Source organism: Crocodylus porosus, unplaced genomic scaffold (assembly GCF_001723895.1).
Source record: "Crocodylus porosus isolate Cpor-Errol unplaced genomic scaffold, CroPor_comp1, whole genome shotgun sequence".
Lineage (NCBI taxonomy): Eukaryota > Metazoa > Chordata > Crocodylia > Crocodylidae > Crocodylus > Crocodylus porosus.
In genome coordinates this window covers 2,116,170-2,135,297 of record NW_017728934.1, presented here as the reverse complement: position 1 = coordinate 2,135,297, position 19,128 = coordinate 2,116,170, and the positions used below count along the sequence as shown (strand labels likewise).

General features: G+C 53.8%; 1 protein-coding gene across 1 annotated transcript; it reads left to right on the top strand.

Annotated features, from left to right (window-relative positions):
• Positions 1-3,841: 3,841 nt before the first annotated feature.
• On the top strand, positions 3,842-12,540 carry LOC109317541 (glutathione S-transferase Mu 1-like). The gene is made up of 8 exons (XM_019546273.1): positions 3,842-3,952; positions 4,542-4,617; positions 9,917-9,981; positions 10,097-10,178; positions 10,277-10,377; positions 11,326-11,421; positions 11,537-11,647; positions 12,251-12,540. The coding sequence occupies exons 1-8, from the start codon at positions 3,917-3,919 to the stop codon at positions 12,344-12,346; spliced, it is 663 nt and encodes a 220-aa protein (XP_019401818.1). The 5' UTR covers positions 3,842-3,916; the 3' UTR covers positions 12,347-12,540.
• The last annotated feature ends 6,588 nt before the right edge of the window (positions 12,541-19,128 follow it).

Sequence of the window (19,128 nt, the reverse complement as noted above, 5' to 3'; positions counted from 1 at the left end):
TGCGGGTGCTCCACTCTGCTCACTGTAACAAGGAGTTGAAGGTCCATGATCTCTTGAAAGCTCAAAGTTTCTCCAAAAAGAGCAGCCAGTGGGTCCGTAAATACTACACTGGTGAAAGTACCACCCTGCTGCTGTCCCTTCTGATCTGGATGATGCAGTGGGTTAGTGGATTTGGGGTAGGGAGCAATCCCTCTTGGAGGAGGGAAGAGGAAAGATTCATTTACAATTGGGTGATAAAGTCACCAACGGCAATGATTTCTCAATCAGTTAAAGGGAACCTGCAAAGGGAGCTTTCCCCTTTTGTGGCTTCTATACGGTGGTAAAAGGCACCCTGAGAATATTGTCAGGCATGGGCTTTTGTTAACCCTAGAACTTGTATGTGGCCTCAGGACTACTGAAAAGACAGTAGGTGAGGATTCAAAGAGGAAAAGTCTCTTGGTTACTGTTTGTTATAATAATTCTTCAAAAGAAATAATTAGTGACCATAAGAGAGGAAGCCGCTGACACTGCTGGTCACCACTCGCTACCCCTCCTCTCAGCGCCAGCGCCACTGGCAGCGTCTGTGGGTGGTCACTGACGGCTGGTTGGCATTCGCCACCGCACCGCCCCACTGGTGACAGCACCACGGCTGCCTGCGGAGCTCCTTGCTTGCCACTGCCATGCTCCTGCCATTGACAGCACTGCCGCTGCCTTTTGAACAAAGGCATTCATACCCTGTTCAAGGCAAGTCCCTCTTCCCTCTCTCACTGGAGGGGAGTGTTCATAAACCTCTTGGCCTCTAAGTGGGGCCAGTCCGCACCTACTAGTTCAAAGGAGAAAAAACAAAACCAGAAAATATAAACTTCATCTTTCATCAAAAGCACCAAAAATGGGTTTCATCCCAAGGCACAAAACAAGCTGCCCAAGTATTAACCAGCAATGCGAAAGGCACCCGCATGTTTTCCAGGAGAGTGAACCAGCAAGAAGCACTCTGGCCATCTCAGCTGACCTCCAGCAGGATGGAGAGTTGCACTCTCCAGTTCCTCAGCCAAGCCTGCCTCTTGGGTATTGCAGAGCAACTGGCCTAGCAGAGGGCTGCAGTGTTCCCAGCCCCATGCCCCTCTGAGCAAGGCTGCTCACTGGGTCAGTTGAATGTAATATTTGAAGCTGCCCGAAGGTGGCACCCCTGGGCTCTCCAATGTCTTGTGTTGTAGAAGGTTGGGCAGATTTGCACCTTTATAAACTGACTGAATCCAAGATGGTAAAGTATGAGCTTTGTGAGCCCAAGATCGTGTCATCGGCTCTTCATCTATGTAGAAACCAGAGGACAAGCTGAGCCTCGGGTGTCCCTTTTCAAGGAACCACCAAGGACTCTGGGGCCTTCTGGCCTAAGCCCCTCTGCACCTTTCCACCCCTAGTGGGTCCTCACCCTTGCTGTCTTTGCAGCCCCCTGACCCCTTGGCAGCCAGGAGGCCACCCGCTCCCCCATGCCAAAGGGTTGAGGTCTGCACAGCTCATATTGCTGCCCATGGCTTCTCTCTGGGTTGCCTTTTGCTGGGGATTCAGTCTCCACCCAAGCCAGGTAGGGCTTTGTGGGATCAGTGGCCGCTATCTCAGGCATCCCACAGAGGAGACAGGAGAAGGTGCTGCTCATTCATAAGGACAGGATTTTCCCCCTTGGTACTGAGGCCATCGATATGGGCCTACAAAGGACCCAGCTGAGAACAGGATCCCATAGTGCTGGGCACTGCGTGGATGAGTGACCCCCCCCCGCATTGAGTAGAGCAGTGGTTCCCAAACTCTGACAGATTGTGCACCACCAACTTAAAGCGATACAACCTTAAGTAAGAGACAATCACCAGCACATTTTTATCATATAAAGTAATTATAATCTGTTAATGTGTACCAGTTTGTCTGCGTACCAGTGGTGGTACCTGTACCACAGATTGGGAATTGCTGGAGTAGAGGATGCCACTGCGCACAGACTGAGCTGTGTCCTGCCCAGTTATCAAGTACTGATTTTGATGGAAAAGCCAGAAGAACCTGACGGTCATGAAAATCTGCCTGCTCTGTTTATCTGATCCTGATTTCAGTAACAGCTGGGCTTTTCTGGGCTTTCCAGTTTTCACCCAAAGCAAGGGGCAGTCCTGGGGGTCAGGGGATGGTTGGAGTTGGCTCCCCTGCTCCGGTGGGTGCACTGGGGAACGTATTGCTACCACAGGTGCACACAGGGTGAACGGAGCAGAAGGTGACACCGGCCCTGGTTATCAGACACCCTCCTCCTTAACCTTCAAGGAGCTTCATTCAGGCGTGGGGTGGGGTGGGGTGCACATCTGCTTTAGCAGACCCCTTCCCAGGGGCAGCAGCGTCTTCTCACCACTGTCTTTGAAAGGCAAATACGAGGTGCTTCAATGCTGGCCTCCAGCTACAGCTGTCTGGGCATCTAAGTGGCCTCTACCCTCCTGGCAGGTAAGTGTGGAGTTGGCCTTGCAACACCCCCTGCAGTGCAAGGATGTGTTATTGCTACTTGGGCCGGATGGAAAGCAGGGCCCAGTATCCCATAGGAAGGTCTTTGGCAGAGACAGAAACAGAACCTTGATCCCTGGGACCAGAGCTACTGCCTCTGCTCTCCTCCCTCCGTGGCCTTGACTCCCGGTCTTCTGGGACCCCTTCCCTGTCCACACATCCCCCTGAGATTGTGCATTGGATGGAAAGACTTCAGCATTGAGGAAGAAAGCACCAGCCAGCATCTTGGTGTCACCCGAACCAGGAGGCAGCACTGGCCAGGCTTGGAGCCGGCATTCTGGGCGCTGCCATGCAGACTCCCGGCTCAAGTCACCACGTGGAAACCCACTGGCATGAGCAAGCAAGGTTGCCCGCAGGATGTCCTGAGAAGCACCTTAGCAGGGAGGATGGGACACCAGCTCAAGTCTGTCAACCGCTGAAAGCAGCAGCAAAGGGCGGAGGGTAGCAGAGATTAGCAGCATCTGTCACCGGTGCCAGTGCAGGGTGGATGAACTGTGCATTTGTGTGTGCAGCCTTGGGACTGAAACAGTGCTGCGAACTTGCCAGGGGCACACACTTATCTGCGCTCATTAGGAGCGATACTCATTAATTACGCAGCCTGGCCAGAGCTGGGCTAGCAGCAACCCAGAGAGGGGGGAGCTTCTGGCCTGAGAGCAGGGCAACAACGGTGCTGCAAACCTAGCCAAGTCCTGTTAGTGTCGTGGGGTCAGTGGCCCCAGAACTGAGCAGCTCCCCTCTTTTCCTCAGCTTCTAACTGCAGCCCTCGGAGAGCCGCGTCCCCTGCGCTGCCCCAGCATTGTTGCAGGCAGCACGGTCACGTGTCGGTGCATGTAGGTAACTGGCATGCACATGACCAGGTGGTTGTAAGGTGGGGGGGGGCTGTGACACGGGTGCCACGAGTGGCACTGCAGCCTCTGTGTGGGGCGTGTGGCGGATCGGGGAGGGGACAGGCATCAGTGCATCTAATGGGACAGGGAAGACCAAGTCCCTCAGCTCAGCGCTGCTCTGGAAGAGGTCCACAGGTTGGCTGGAGCAGTGCAAAAAACTTTTTGGCAGCTGTGCCCCAAATTAAGCCTTGTGCCCTCCCCAAGGGCCACTCCGATTCCCTTCGCCTGCGAGCAGCAGCTGGCACAGGGGTGAGCTGGGTCCGGGCCAGTGCCCAGGAAGCACGGTTCCCTTCCCGCCTGCAGAGGTTGTTCAGGACGGGGAGAACAAGGGCAAGGTTCAAGTGCTCGTGGGGCTGCACAGTCAGGAATGCAGCTGCGCTCCCACAGGGCAATGCAGGAGGAGGGAGGGTCCGGATCCACCCCCTCGCCTGGCCTGCCTCTCCGAAACGAGTTTGGCAAGGCTGAAAAGCAAAGCCAGCTGCTGCAGGACCCGCAGTCCTGGGGAAGGCAGCCTGGAGCACAGCATGGGCGTCATCCTAGGCTACTGGGACATCCGTGGGGTGAGTGCTGGGAGGACAGCAGGCAACCTCCGTGTGGGGGGGGGTGACAGCCCTCTTTCTCCTGGAGCCCCCTTGCCTGGCCTCCCTTTCCCGATCCCACCAGACCCTGGAGGTGCCCCTGCCCACAGGCTCGCGGGGGAGGACTGGCGGGGGCAGGGTCTCAACCCACAGGGGCTGTCCCACCGCAGAGCAGAGTCCTCCCTGTGCCCCCTTTGCCTCAGCAATAGGAGCCCCTTCAACCCCCTCCCAGCCAGGCTTTCCATTGACTCTTGTCTTTAAATCCCCCTATTGCTATGGCACGTGTCGGGGATCCCACTGCCTTCTTGCCTTATCTGTCCAGCAGTCTCAGTGGTGGCGGCCCTGGGTCAGGGCTCCCCATGAGGCAGCTTCTAACCCTGCTGATGCCGCAGAGCCACCCTGCCCCGCAGCAAAGTGTTGGCATGTGTGCTATGCGCCTGGGAGCGTGGGCCCAAGGGCTTGGCGTCTCTGCCTCTTTGGAGTGGGGCAGGCTGTGTGGTCTTCCTCAAAGGGCAGACATGCCACTGCAAGGCACCTGCAGTGTCCAACGCTCTCCCGTTCCCCCCTGCAGCTGGCCCACTCCATCCGAATGTTGCTGGAGTACACGGGCACCCCATACGAGGACAAACAGTACAGCTGCGGAGAAGGTAAGGGCTGGAGGAGCTGCACCCTCCTGCCAGGTGTGAGATGGGTACTGGGCACTAGCAAGCAAGAAAGGGACCAGGATCAGTGCAGGGGAGGGGAGGGCTTGTGCCAATGTGCTGGAGTAGCGAGCCTGCAGATGTGGTATTGGAACAAGGGACTGGTGCTCCAGAGCTGCTTAATGCTGGGCATGGGGACCCACCATTTGGCACTTCAAGCTCGATAGGAAATCAAAACGAGTGCCTGGGTCTTGCACTGTGTGGAGCTGGGAGCGGAGTGACAGTCTCTTTAGGTCAGGCCCTAGTGAAGTCAGCAGAGGCACTGAGCTTGAATCAGCCCTGATTGCTGCTGGAAACTGCAGGCAAGTTGGCCCTGCGGGCCCGGCTCTTCCCTGTAGAAATCGGGAGCAGAATGGCAGCCGTCCCAGGGACAAACTAGGTCAGGTTTCCTGCGCGAGGGGAGGAAGCGGTTAAACAGGCTGAAACATTAGCTGTGTTCACTCTCCCCAGGCGAAAGGGGAGGACTTACGTTTCAGCATCTCTGTCTGGGCTAGAGGCTGCCTTGTGCTGCCTCGCTGGGGGATGGGGGCGAGAACGGGCCTGCGAGTGCCATGAGGTGGAGGGGATGCGCCTGACCACCCGCTCCTTTGGGGCTCCCCCCTCACTGCCTGCTGACTGTGACAAGAGGACAGCGAAGCTCTGGCTGTTGTTAGATATGTCCTGGGGAATTATGCAATTATGTGCCTGTGCAATTTTGTGCTTAATAGGTATGACTGCGCATAATTGTGTAACTTTGCATAATTTAACTATGGCAGGCTCTGCGCCTCTGCCTCTATGATGTGGAGGCACAGAGCAGGGTGACCGGACAGCTGGGTAGGTAGAGAGGGGAGCTTCTGTCTGAGGGAAGGAGTGGGGGTGGGCGTGGGGTTTTTGGGTGGGCATGGGCCACACACCATCAGGCTGGGCTGGCCGGGTCAGTGCCTCCACGTGGGGCTTCCAGCACTCCAGCGGGAAGCTGCATGTGGAGGCAAGCAGGACCCCGCCTTGCCTGATGGCAACATGACTGTGCCTCTATGTGCAGTGTCCTGTTGGAGTACTGGAAGCCCCACATGCAGGCCTGGCCTGGCCCGATGACACATGGATTGGGAGATGTGCATCATTGGGCTGGGCAGGAAGCTGCACACGGAGGTATAGAGCCATGCACCATCAGGCTGGGTGGACTCCTGCTTGCCTCCACATGTGGCTACCCGCTGGAGTGCTGGAAGCCCCACGTGGCAGCACTGAGCCTGCCTGGCCTGATGGTGCATGGCTCCCGGTCCACACGCCATCAGGCTGGTCCAGCCGGCTCCGTGCCTCCATGTGGGCTTCCAGCAGTCCAGTGGGAAACTGCACATGGAGGCATGGGACTCAACCAGAGGTGTGCGCTGCCAGGGCCTCTGCCTCCCATGGCTATGAGCACCCCAGGGCCTGCTGCCGTGGAGCCGCTGGCAGCGGGGCTGTGCGCTATGGGAGCGGGGATGTGTAATGGGGGCGGGGGGGCCACAACCACCTATAAACCCTACACTCGCACACCCCGTCTCACTGCCCTACCCACACCCCACACCCATCCACATCCCCCACATACACCCACACCCCTCAACACCTTCACAAATCCCTACCCCCCCCCAACCATACAAAGTTCCTGCATATATTTCTAAAGAAGGTTCAAATAGTAATTAATTGTGCATAATTTTGAGTTTTTCTGTGCATAATTCCCTGGGGTGTAGTTAGTCCTCAAGATGGTGGATACGTGGCGGGGGTGTGTGTGTGTGTGTGTATGTGTGCGTGCGCACATACCAGGGGCTGGAGGAGATGCCGTGTCAGAGCCCATCTTCTCCTTCCCGCCCTAATTCACTCCTCCTTCAAGGTCATGTTGTGTGTGTCCTTGAGGCCAGGGCTACTTGCTTTCTAGATGCTGTTAACAAGAGCCCCCCACCCCTTTTGCAGTGCATTGCAGAGGTCCCCTTGGCCTTCAGTTACAGCAAAGCAATGTTTGCACCATGAGCTGGTCTCCTCAGCTGCAGTTAGGGCCTGACTATGAGCCAAGACCCTGCGTGGATCCAGTGAGAGTGATGGGTAGGTCAGCTCCTGGGTGGCCGCAGAGGCCCCCCAACTCTCCTTGCCATGGCTCCTCTGGCTGGCTGGGATCTGTCCCCATCACGTGTCAGGTATTTCTAAAGTCGATTGCTCGTTTCTGAAGGGCAGGACGTATTTGTTGCTCTTTGTTTCAGTGGGAGACAAGGAAAACCAGCTATCAAAGGAAGGCATTGTCTCCGAGAAGTTCAGCTGGATTAATGTGTGCTGGGGAGGGAGGATCAGGTTGCAGTTGGGCACCAAATCCTTCACTGCAATGTCTTCATGCTGCTCTCTGCAGGATCCTGATTAAATTACGCTCACGCTTTCCCAGGGTATTTTGGAGGCACAACCTTCTTGCGCGAGTGGACGAGGTGAAGGGCAGCCAGGGTTGACTTTGTGTTCAGGGACACAGAGGTTGTGTTTGCTCAACCAGGTCCTTTTTTTAATGTCATGAAACCTTTGGGAGGGGAAGAAACCCCTGAGGCAGAGGGGCCTTGATAGGTGAGGTGAATGTGCTGGAGAGCACTTGAGTGGATGCGTTTGTCCCCCCCTCCCCTTCACCCCCCCAAAAAAATCCTAGCAGTGACAAGGCTAGGTCTTGATTGGCTACAATTGGGGAAAACAGCCCAGTGCCTCATTTCACCAGGCTTATACCTAGAGGTGGCTATGGCCAGCTAAATGCTTGCTGCTTTTGCAGCCAAGATAAAGCCCCACCAAGTCAGTGACAGAGTTGGAGAGTGGTACCCGGGAGTCCTAGGGCCCAGAACTTTGCTTTAACTGACCACATGCCCCTGGAAAAGGATGAGCCTGTATTGGAGAGAGCAATGCAGTGACGGGGCTTGGGAGCACGGCCCTGCCTGTCCCCAGGCCTCCAGGGGGTGGCATTGGAATAGTCTAATCTGTGCTGATTGCTGGGACAGAGCTGCGATAGCAGGGGAGCGGCCTTTGTTCGGAGTGGGGCAGAAACTTTCCCAGTGCTGTAGCCAGAGACTATTAAAATGCGAAGTGCAGTGACTCAGCTCCTAGGGGAGGGCTGGAGAGGGCTCTGGTTAATAAAAAGCTGCCGGTCCTGGTTAAAGCAGCTGTGCTGGGGAGCAGAAGATAAAAGTTCAACCCTGCTTTGGTTGGGTGGGGGCTGAAATCGGGGTCCCCTGCTCCCTGGCTAGGGCTCTGACCACCAGGGGATTGGGCTAGAAGGGGGCGGGCTGTCATTGTCCTCCTCTTGTCCAACACGAACAAGTCCCAGCTGAATAAAATCATGGCTCTTGCCTTCTGCTGTGCTGGGGCAATTCTGTTCCCTGCGCAGTTGCCTGGCTGGAGCATGCGCAGCCCGCTCGCGCTGGATCGCAAACCGCACGCAAGTGCCAAACGCAGCAGGTACAAGCTGTGTCGTTGGCATATAAGCACATGAAGGCAAATAGGATCTGCCCCAAGTACCCGCCACTGCCCCTTGAAGCTCCCACGCTGCGTTTACTTCCCATGTCATCAAGGTCCCAGGCGGGCAGCACAGGGTGCTTTACCGACGGGCATGAGCAGCCCAGAGCCCGAGCAGCTCTTCTACTCTCTTGCAGTCTTCCTGAGCGCAGTTGTTTTGCCTGGACCTGCGCCTTTGTCGCAGGCTATGCTGGGGTCCCACAATGTCTCTTCTCAAGTAGTAGATATGCTGGAGGGTGGGGCTAGGATTCAGAGAGACCTACAGAAATTGGAGGACTAAATCAAAAGAAATGTCGTGAGGCTCAACAAGGACAAGTGCAAAGTCCTGCACTTTGGACAGAAGAATCCCATGCACCCGTGGAGGCTGGGGGCTGACTGCAGCAAAGGACCTGGGGGTTACTGTAAGCCAGATGTGCGTCAACAGTGTGCCTCTGTTGCCAAGAAGGTTAACGGCATGCCGGGCTACATTAATAGGAGCATTGCCAGCAGATCGAGGGATGTGACTCTTCCCCTCTATTCAGCAGTGCTCAGGCCACACCTGGAGTACTGTGTCCCGTTTTAGGCCCCCACTACAGAAAGGATGTGGACAAGATGGAAAGAGTTCAGTGGAGAGCAATGAAAATGATTAGGGGCCTGGGACACATGACTTATGGGAAGAGGCTGAGGGAGCTGGGCTGATTTAGTTTGCAGAAGAGAAGACCGAGGAGGATTTGATAGCAGCCTTTAACGACCTGCAGGGGGGTTGCAAAGAGGACAGAGCTGGACTGTTCTCAGTGGTGGCAGATGAGAGAACATGGAGCAATGGGCTCAAGTTGCAGCAAGGGAAGTTGAGGTTAAAGACTAGGAAAAACTTTCTCACCAGAAGTGTAGTAAAGCACCGGGACAGGTTACCCAGAGAGATGGTGGAATCTCCTTCCTTGGAGGTTTTGAAGGCCTGGCTAGACAAAGCCTTGGCTGAAATGCTGTAGCTGGGGCTGGTCCTGCTTTGAGCAGGGGGTTGGACTAGATGAGCTCCTGATGTCCCTTCCAACCTTCATTTTCTATGATGCGTTTTAGCTCTCTGATGCCACCTCCACCTTGTGCTCACCAGGGCCACGGAGCCCTGCTGGATAGAGCTGAGATGGGCCTGGGCATTCCCCCTTCAGGTGAGGGGAGAGGCAAGCAGACAAGTTTTGCACTGAAGAAAAACTCAAGGCCCCATTCTGCTTCCAGCAGCTATGGGGGGTGAGGGAAAGCAACAAGCAGAGGCAACTGGGGTGCAGAAAGTGTGATGATGGGCGCGGAGGAAGATGCAGTGGGCAGACTGGCATGGGAAGAAGGCTGTAGTAGGTGGGTAGCATAAGGATATCGGTCCTTTAAGAGGCTCGTACTCATGTGAGCAAGCTGGTTGGATGGAGCTGGCTGTGGGCATTGGTGAGATGGAAGGCCTCCAAGCAGTTGTAGATAGAGTGGGCTCCTGGTTACATCCCTCTCCTTCAGTTTAGTGTATCGGTAAAGTTTAGTCTCTTCTGGAAAGCTGGACAGTGGCTCCCCGTGGAATCCATGGGTAACACAAGGGCTGGGGGTGGAGAAGGGCTGCAGTGGGCATGGGAGAGCATGAGGTGGGGCACAGGGTAGCGTGTGGTGAGAGGCACGGTAGCTGGCTGGGGCAGGGGTTGGTGGCTAGGGGTGCATAGATGAAGGTTGGGGGCTATGCAGTGGGGGAAGAGGTGGACACCTCTTCATGCTGTTGCATTTGCCTGCTTTATACCTCCAGCTCCTGAATATGACACAAGCCAGTGGACTAACGAGAAGCAGAACCTGGGGCTGGATTTCCCAAACGTAGGTAGTAGGTAGCAGGGTGTGTGCCTGCGGGAGGGGAAGGGTGTTTCGGCTTGGGGTGTTGCTTTTGCCCTGATAACTCATTGCCTGACCTTCCCTCTCTCTGCCCTCCCAGCTGCCCTATCTCATTGATGGCAAGACAAAGCTCACGCAGAGCAATGCCATCCTCCGCTACATCGCCCGCAAGCACAACATGTGTGAGTATTGCCGGGGGCGCCAGATTGCTAGGCAGGATTTTGTGCTCAGTGCCAGGAGTGGGGGCTCTCTCTATCTCTGTGTGTCTTCTGATTCCCAGGTGGTGAGCGAGAAGAGGAGATGATCAGAGTGGACATGGTGGAGAACCAGGTGATGGATTTCCGCATGGGCTTTGCAAAGGTCTGCTACAGCCCTGACTTTGTGAGTTCAGCTCTGCTTCACCTTGGGGTGTGGGTCAAAGCTGGGGTATCGGAGATGTCTCTAAGGCACCCCCTAGGGAAGCCCAGCCAAACCCTCCTGCTGTTCTGATGTAGGTTATGTATAATGATCGTTGGCTTGTAGTTATTCAACCAATGACATATCCATATCCACCCAGTAGGAATTCCATCTAGCCCACATTTCTCCAGCTTACTTCTGAGAGTGCCTTGTGGGACCATATTAAAAACCTGCTAAAGTCCAGGTGTATTATGCCCACTGCATTCCCTTCAGTCACCTAACTAGTTATCTTATCAAAGAACGTAGGACCTCCACATCTGTGCCATTGTTTGTCCCAAGAGTGCATGGTCTCTGGCAGTGGTTAGACTTAATTTTTTGAAATCCAGGAACGCACTGCTGGATATATGTATATGTATATGTCTGCATGCACATGCACACACACACACACCCCTGTTCCTGCACAAGAAGAGGAGTGGTTCCTATCATGCACAAGACAGTTTACCCAGTGCTGAGCAGGGGGAAGTGGCCGCAGGAAGAGGTTCCTTCCCGGCTCCTGTAGATCAGGGGTGGCCAACATGTGGCTTGCATGCCACAAGTGGCACGTGTGGCCTGTGTGTGTCACACCACAGACTGGGGAGGAAACAGGCAGAGCAGTGGCAAATTGGGCAGGGAACAGAAAGCAGAGTGGTGGGGGGGGGTGGCATGCAGGGAGGGTGCAGGGCTAGCTTGTAGCATGCCTGCCAAAATGTTGGCTGCCACTGCTCTAAACAATCGGATTATGGTCTGAAGGTTGAGGCTAATTACTGTTATCCCTGCCTGGAGCCTCACAGGAAAGTTAGAGCTCCCCGCTGCTCTATTGAGGGAAAGGGTAGAAGATCGCATATGTGCGATGCACAGTTCTCTGACCTATTTTTTTCCTTTGTCTCTTTGCAGGAGAAACTGAAGCCAGAGTACTTGGAGCAACTGCCTGGGAAGCTGAAGCTGTTCTCCCAGTTTCTGGGGGACAGGAAGTGGTTTGCTGGGGAGAAGGTGCGTTTGCCATATTGCCCGGGGGGGACTAGTGGTGCTGTTGTGCCGGTGGAGAGGCTGGTGATGGGAAGTTTCAGTCTGGTGGTTCTGATCTGAGTCTCTGCTTATTTCCCAGCTCACCTATGTTGATTTCCTCATGTACGATGTGCTGGATCAGCACCGCATGTTTGAGCCCAAGTGCCTGGACCAGTTGAAGAACCTGAAGGACTTTCTTGATCGCTTTGAGGTGAGCTCAGCCCGGCCTCTCCCATGACGTGCTCCAGACCTGTAGGGTGTCAGGCTGCTTCCAGCCGGGCAGCATGGCCAGCAGATGTTCCTTTTTGCCAAGTTCTCCTTTCCCTAAGAAGAATTTCCATTCTAAACCCCTGGCACTTCTTCGTCTTGTCAAAGCCACTTATATCATGATGAATGGCATCCAAATTGTCCTGCACAGTGGCCATACACTGGAGACCTGCACACGAGGGTCCACGCAGCTCAAATTTGGAGGACTTCCTGCTTTTTGCTTTTCTTCACTGGATCAGCCTGGTTTTCAGAGCTCTCTCTGAAAACCAGATGCTGAGGGCCTGACAGAAAGTTTATTGAAGTCATTGGTCAACAGAGTTTGGATCGGGCTCTTAGTCCTCCAGGAGAACCAAGCTGTGGGACATGCCTGAGAAGACTTGGCTGCATGGCTTTTAGCTTTTTGGTTCCCAATAGGAAATTATTTCTGGGTTGGTGTTTGGCCAAGGCATGTGCCAAATACTTAGCTAAGGTATTGTGTATGGGAGGCATGTAAGGAGCTGATGTTGCCCGCTTCACGTGCATGTATCTTGCCCTGCTTTCCCCGCAGGCCCTGGAGAAGATTGCTGCCTACATGCATTCTGGCCGCTACATGAAGACCCCCATTTTCTGGAGGATTGCCCAGTGGTGCAGCAAAAAGGAGTAGGATCACCTCGAGTCCAGCAGGCTCTAAAGAGCCCCCTTGACACAAGAGGGCATCCGAGGAGAGCACTGTGATCTCAGGAATCGCTCTGCCCTGCACAACGTTGCTGAGCAGTGAATCAGTCATAGCCAAAAGCTGTAAGCCCCATTCGTATGCAGTTTCCCATGCTATTGGCTAATGAAAGTAGTTTGATGATTGTCCAGTTGTTACTGGGTCCCTGTGTGTGATTTTCCTCATTTGTTTAAAAATAGATGCTGGACCACTGCATTGGGTGTCCAGGGAGCTCTGATGAGGTGTTTGCTGAACCCTCATTCCACTGCCAAACCTCTCCTCTGTCCCAACGCTCCTAGACAAAAGGGCCTGATTTGTAGAGCTGCTGAGATGCGCTTGATCCAGGCGCTCTGAAGAGCCAAGGCTCTTTGCCACTCCTGCCTAAGCTAGACACTGGAAAATAGACAGTGCGCTCCACTTCTGCGCATATTGAATAAGTGCATCATTCTCTCTTAGCTGCATAAGGAAGCCAGGGCCAGCTATATTTTATAACCGGTTCTGGTTAGTTGTGTAGTGATTCGTTGCTTAAGTACATAACGTCTTTCAGTCCCACTGTCGGCTTTGGAACCTAACAGCACTTGATTTAACTGTGTGAGTACTGAAGTCGACCAGGAGTGAACACTTTTAAGGCTTCAAAAGCAGCCCTGAATCAGCTAGGGTCTGCCACTTTCAAAGACAGAGAAAGCCTTTTGCAAAGTAAGGAGCTCCTTGTGAGGTGCGAAAGGCCTTGCTGGGCTATTCCTGAACACTGTTTACATGACCATATTGTTCCAACCATAAATTGACCCTACATATAAAAGTCAGCCTCGTATTTTCCAGGCTCGATTTTAAGACAAACAGCTTCCCTCCACCCCAATGCAAGTTGATAACCACAGATAAAGCCCAGGATCTGCTATTGCCCTTGCAAAATCCCACAAGAGAATCAACTAGCCAAGGAAAGGCGCCCGACAGGTGAATCCTTTTGTTAAAAAAGGGTGTTCTGTCCCAGTGAGACGTTTGCCCAAGGCTCACCATGGGGGGAGAGAAGGAGTCTGTCTTTCCTCAGAGCTCCTCAAGCAGTACCCCGAACTTAACCCCATTTGCTAAAAGCTGGTTCAGATAAAAAAGGACTTAAGGCACTTTGGGAAGATGTCCAAGTTTGGGCTCTGATAAGCCTCAAAAAGCCGTTCCAGAGCTGAGGAGTGACTGCCAAGAACAACGTCTCTCATGTTTCTGGGAGATAATCATAGCGTAGGGATGGTACTTGTAGAAAGTTGCTCTCAGCTGCCTTTGTGATGGAAACAGTTGGTTTTGGGGAGGAGGGGTAAGGCCCAGCCCATTTATTGCCTAGTTCCTGGAGGGTTCGTGAGAAACCACTGGTGGCACTGCTTAATGCAGGTAATTAAATCCTGCTGTACTCCACGGTAACCTGAGACAGGCCACGGTGAGAGAAGCTGGTTGAGTGCACCCACATCTCCCTTTGGGACGCTGAGGGCAGACTTGGAGAAGACTGTAGTCTGACCCCTCCAACAGGGACGTCCGGGACTGCTAGGCTGTTTTGCCCAGCAGGCAGCGATGTACACCAGCATCCCCTTAGAACAAGTGAGCAAGTGCTTGTAGGCCCTGCATGTTGCAATGGGAGTGGGCTTGCAGAGATGGAGCCTGGGGAATCTGCTATTTCAAAGGAACCGCTGCAAACAGGGGGGAAACGCTGGCTCTGAAACCATCAACCTTTGCTGTCTTGTTGAGGTCTCCCCTGGCTGGCAGCAGTGCAAGTGCCTTTATCTGCACTGTGGCTGCACTTGCTCCTATGCACACAAAGCCAGCCTGTGATAATGGGCGTTTCAAAGCCTGCGACTTTATCTCCTCTGCTGAGCCATATGTGATTAATGCGCCGAATGCACGTTCGTTTTCCTGATTTGCCGCGTGCTGTTATGACTAGCCGACACCCTTTGTTTCCTGTCCTTCCAGGTGCAGCAGTCTCACTGCCCTGCACTTAGGCAGGAGGGATGCTAGTCTCTGCATGTTTGTCATTGCATCGTGGGCCTGCGAAGCACAGGGTTGTTAAGTCAGAGTAAAATAAAACTGTGGAAGGGGAAGATTTACCTTCAGGTCTAAGTGCTGGAGCCAAGGGGGTTTAGGTGTTGCCTGGACCCTGGAGTGGGACTCCCTGTATAGTGCATGGGGCTTGAACTAGCCAGCATGCCGGGCAGGGAGGCTGCTCAGAGGAAGGGCTGAGGACCCAGAGCATCTCAGTTCCTGCCACTCTTGGCCTCGCAGCAGTTCTCAGGCTGACAAACTTAACTTGTACTTGAGCCCCTCAGTGCTGCTTCCATCTGTCTCCAGATCTGGCCTAGACCTTTCATCATTCAGGCTGTGGTGACGAAGCCGAATATGCGGGCAGGAGAAATTCCCAGCCAGGTGTTCCAGCAACCATGCCATCACAACATTGCTGTAACAGGCCCTGTTCTTCTTTTGCTCAGCCTGACTCTGCAGATCAAGCTGAGACTTGTTTCCCAGCGTACGTTAGAGAAGCTGGCTCTCGTTTTGGGATGCTTTCTGGGCCCTTTGCCCCTCTCTATGAGAGTCCCTCAGCACGAGGTCTGTTTTGTGTGCATGCCTCTTTGGAAGGATGTGGCCACGGTTTGGTCACGGTCAGTGTGCTCTGGCTCTTGGGGGGCTGTGGCATGGTCCCTTAGGGCATCGTAAAGCCGGGGTGCAAGTTAAGACAGCCTCTGGGACTTAACCAGCTGCAGCAAGTCTGGAATCCGGCAGATTGGGACTGTCAAACTCACCCTAGCCCCAGGCTGAATACAGACGGCAGGGCTTTTTCTAAACAGATCTGTGGGGCTAGTGGCTACAAAGGCAGCTGTGATGGGGGATAGCGGTGGGAGGTGGAGGTAGGGGGGTCTGGCGGCTACAGGGCCAGGAAGTAACGGCAGGCCAAGTAGCCATAGGGCAAGTAAGGCTGTGTCAACACATCCATTCCTTGCACTCCTGCCACTAATGGACATGTCCAGCAGGTCTCGGTGACCCCCTATTCTGCAGCAGGTCACACACCCCCTCCAGACCTGCTGGTGCCTTGGGAGACTGGATGGAGCAGCTCTGCAGGCTCACTCTCGCCCCTGGGCTGGATGTTGGACACCCCTGTGGTAGTAGATTGAAAGGTATGTGTAGGGGGAGTGAGGTCTGCTCTTCCTACCTGAGCTGTGGAAGCCATCCCTTCCACAGCTATCGCATAGCACAGCCACCGCTCACCTCCTGCTGCTGACACGTGGCCCCAGTAGAGCTCCATGCCCCAGCTATTGATGCTTCTCCGGCAGGGCACACGGCTAATGCTGCAGGGTTTTGAATAAGTGGGGTCACCACTAGGTTTGGACAGAGTCTTCCAGCCTGACCGGTTTCCTGGGGTATGCAGAGCCCAAGGGAAGTGGGAACTGGTGGAAGACTGGGCAGTTAAATGTGGCTGTAGAGAAAGACCTGGGAGAGGAAGCAGGAGTATGAACTGTGGGATAGGAGGGGGAAGAGTCAGTAGGGTGTGCTACAGGGGGCTATGGGCAGCTGAAGGCAGAGGGGCCCATGGGACAACAAAGACAGGAGACATCTCTTATGACAGCAGGTATGAAAGAGCGACAATGCTGATTGTCCTGATTTTGAAATCTCTGTGTACTTTGGCTGGCTGCCCCTGCTGAGCCGCACGCTCCATATGCCCACAGCTGGCCTCTGCTCTTGGCACTGAGTAATTTCCTCAGTATCGCTTATGACTGTAAAACTGCTGCTTCACCTTGCTTCTGAGTCAGCTATGTTTCTGGTCCTGGAGGAAAGCTTCAGGCACTGCCTCATGCGATGGCCTGGCTCTGGGGGCTGGATCTGGCCTGTGGCCATATATTTGGCACCTCCGGTCTAGATCACAATTATGTGGCTGAGCACCTGGTTGAAAACTGCCTTTCAAAGAGTAGGTATTGGGGCTCACTGTTGAACGGGGAGGACATGGGGTCCTGCGTGAGCCTGTCCCGGGCCTCGTTCAATGCAGTATGTTCACTAATTGCTTGATTCATGAAATGGAGAGTGCTCTTACCACATCTGCCCATGACACCAAACTGGGAGAGAGGGCACGAGGGCTTGGGAAGATGGGATCAGAATTCAAAATGATCTTGATGCTGAGATGGTCTGAATTGAAAGCAATGAGATAAAAGACCTGAGCAATATGCCAGGGGTGTTGGTTGTAGCTCTGCTGGTCTAAAGACATAGGCAGACAAGGTTCTTTGGGTAAATGTGAGCTCTTTTATTAGGCTAACTAAATAGTTGGAAACCATTTTCTTTGCAAGCTTTGGGGTACAAACGCCCTTCTTCAGGCACTGAGAGAGAGACTGAATGCACAACATGCAACAGGGCCTAACGGTAGGCGGCAGGACCACAGAGGAGGACTGGGATGTGTTGGAGTGAATCACAAGCAGGCAGTGAGCCCATAGCGTGATATTTGGCAACAATGGCTGATCACATCCTGGGAGGTGTTGACAAGGGTGTTGCGTGTTAGACGCAAGGAAAATGGCACTAGCGAGACCTCAGCAGGACAACTGTGTTCAGTTTTAGGGGGATGATGATGAATCATTTTCTTGGTTGTATTCAGTGCACAAAAGATGAGACTATCTGATTTGCAGCAAAGTAGATTTAGGTTAGATACTAGTACAGGGGTGGGTGGGCAAAATGTGACCTGTAGGCCAGTTGTGGCCCGCCAGGCCATTTTATCCAGCCTGTGGGGCCCCTAAAAAATTTAGAAAATTAATATATATCTGCCCTGGCTGCCTGTCATGCAGCCCTCGATGGCTTGCCAAAACTCAGTAAGCAACCCTCCACCCGAAATAATCGCCTGCCCCTGTACTAGGAGAAGCTGGACTATGTGGCTAGGCTAATGAGGCCAGGGCATAGGGAGGCTGTGAAATCTCCTCTCTGGCCTGACATACCTTGCCCATCCCCAACCAATACGGAGAATTGCAATACAGAGAAATGCAAGGTGCTCCACCTCAGGCCGGGACCGCACATCACACTTATAAGGCTCGGCAGTGCTACACTCACTAGCACTACAACCAAAAGAGACTTGAGGGTCATGATTGACCACAAGGTGAACATGAGCCACCAACGCGGTACTGCAGCCGGCAAAGCAACGCAAAGCAAACCAAACTCTGGCTTGCATCTACCGATGCATGTCGAGCAAGACCCAGGATGTCATCTTCCTGCTCTACTCGGCCTTGGTGAGGCCACAGCTGGAATCCTGCATCCAGTTCTGGGCTTCGCAATTCAGGAAGGATGTGGAGAAGCTCGAGAGAGTCCAGAGGAGAGCTGTGCACATGATCGGAGGGCAAGACAATAGGCCTTATGAAGAGAGGCTGAGAGTCATGGGACTCCTCAGCCTGGAGAAGCACAGGCAGCCTACAAGTGCATAAGGGCTGGGCATCAGGATCTTGGGGAACGCAGAGGATGACAAGGTCCAGTGGTCACAAACTCCTCCAAGACCATTTTAGGCTGGACATAAGGAAAAACTTCTTTACTCTCTGAGCCCCCAGGGCCTGGAATAGACTGCCCCCCAGAAGTTACTCTGGGACACTTTTAAGAAACATTTGGATGGGCGTTCCCATGGCCGTGCAGCTTAGAGGGAATGCTGATTTGGATGCCTACCTTGCTGGGATCCTTCTTGAAGGCTCAGATCAAGTGTAACGGCTTCTTAACCTGGCAGGGGAAATACCATGTATCTGTGTCCATGAAGGCAGTTTTCCTGAACCGCCTGGCAGGAGAACTGCTCTCCTGGCTGGTTCAGTACCTGCCGAGGTGCAGTGGCTTTAAGCCCATTTTCTGGAAACGGGAGTCTCCTCCCTTGCTTGCTCTGTGGGCCATATGGCTAAGAGCAAGCAAAACTCAGGGGCATCTGAACCCCATGCCTCCGGGCTTGGGCCTGCAAGTAGGATGCCTGCGAAAGGTTTTGGAAACATCTGAAAGGGAAACACCAGGTATCTGGGTCCAAGAAGGCAGTTCTCCTTAAGTGTTCGCGGGGATAACTGTTCTTCTGGCGTGGTTTAGCACCTGCTGAGGTGTTAGGGCTTAAAGCCCACTTTATGGAAATGGGAGGCTCCTCCCTAGCTTGCTCCCGCGGCTGTAGGGCTGAGGGCAGATGAAACTCGGGGGCATCCAAACCCCAAGCCTCCGGGCTTGGGCCTGCACATAGGATGCCCGCCAAAAGACGGAAATATCTGAAACCCCTGGTGGGGGTGGAGGATGTTTGTCAGTAGCAGGGCTACATCTGGTTCTGGACCAACTCACGGATTTGGACTTGATTTGGCTGATTTGGCTTGGAACAGGAAGCACTTCTTTAAAAATAAAATAAAATTGGAAACATCTGACGCCCCAGGTGCAGGTGGAGGATGTTTGCCACTTCTGGTTCTGGACTCCTGGATGTCAAATTAGTTTGGGGTAATTTGGCCTTGGATACAAATAGATCTATATGTATCTTAGATTTCACAGACATCAGGGCTGGAAGGGACCTCCGGAGATCATCGAGTCCAGCGCCCTGCCCCAGGGGCAGGAAGTCAGCTGGGGTCATAGGATCCCAGCAAGATAAGCATCCCATTTACTCTTGAAGGTGTTCAATGTAGGTGCTTGAATCACCTCCGCCGGCAGGCTGTTCCAGACCTTGGGGGCTCGGACAGTAAAGAAATTCTTCCTTATGTCCAGCCTGAAACGGTCTTGCAGGAGTTTGTGAC

Excerpts from the sequence above, each read along its gene's own strand:
- LOC109317541 (XM_019546273.1), top strand. The coding sequence starts at position 3,917 with ATGGGCGTCATCCTAGGCTACTGGGACATCCGTGGG. Across the intron at positions 10,179-10,276 it reads CGCCCGCAAGCACAACATGT|GTGGTGAGCGAGAAGAGGAG; the intron begins GTGAGTATTGCC and ends TCTGATTCCCAG. Across the intron at positions 10,378-11,325 it reads TCTGCTACAGCCCTGACTTT|GAGAAACTGAAGCCAGAGTA; the intron begins GTGAGTTCAGCT and ends GTCTCTTTGCAG.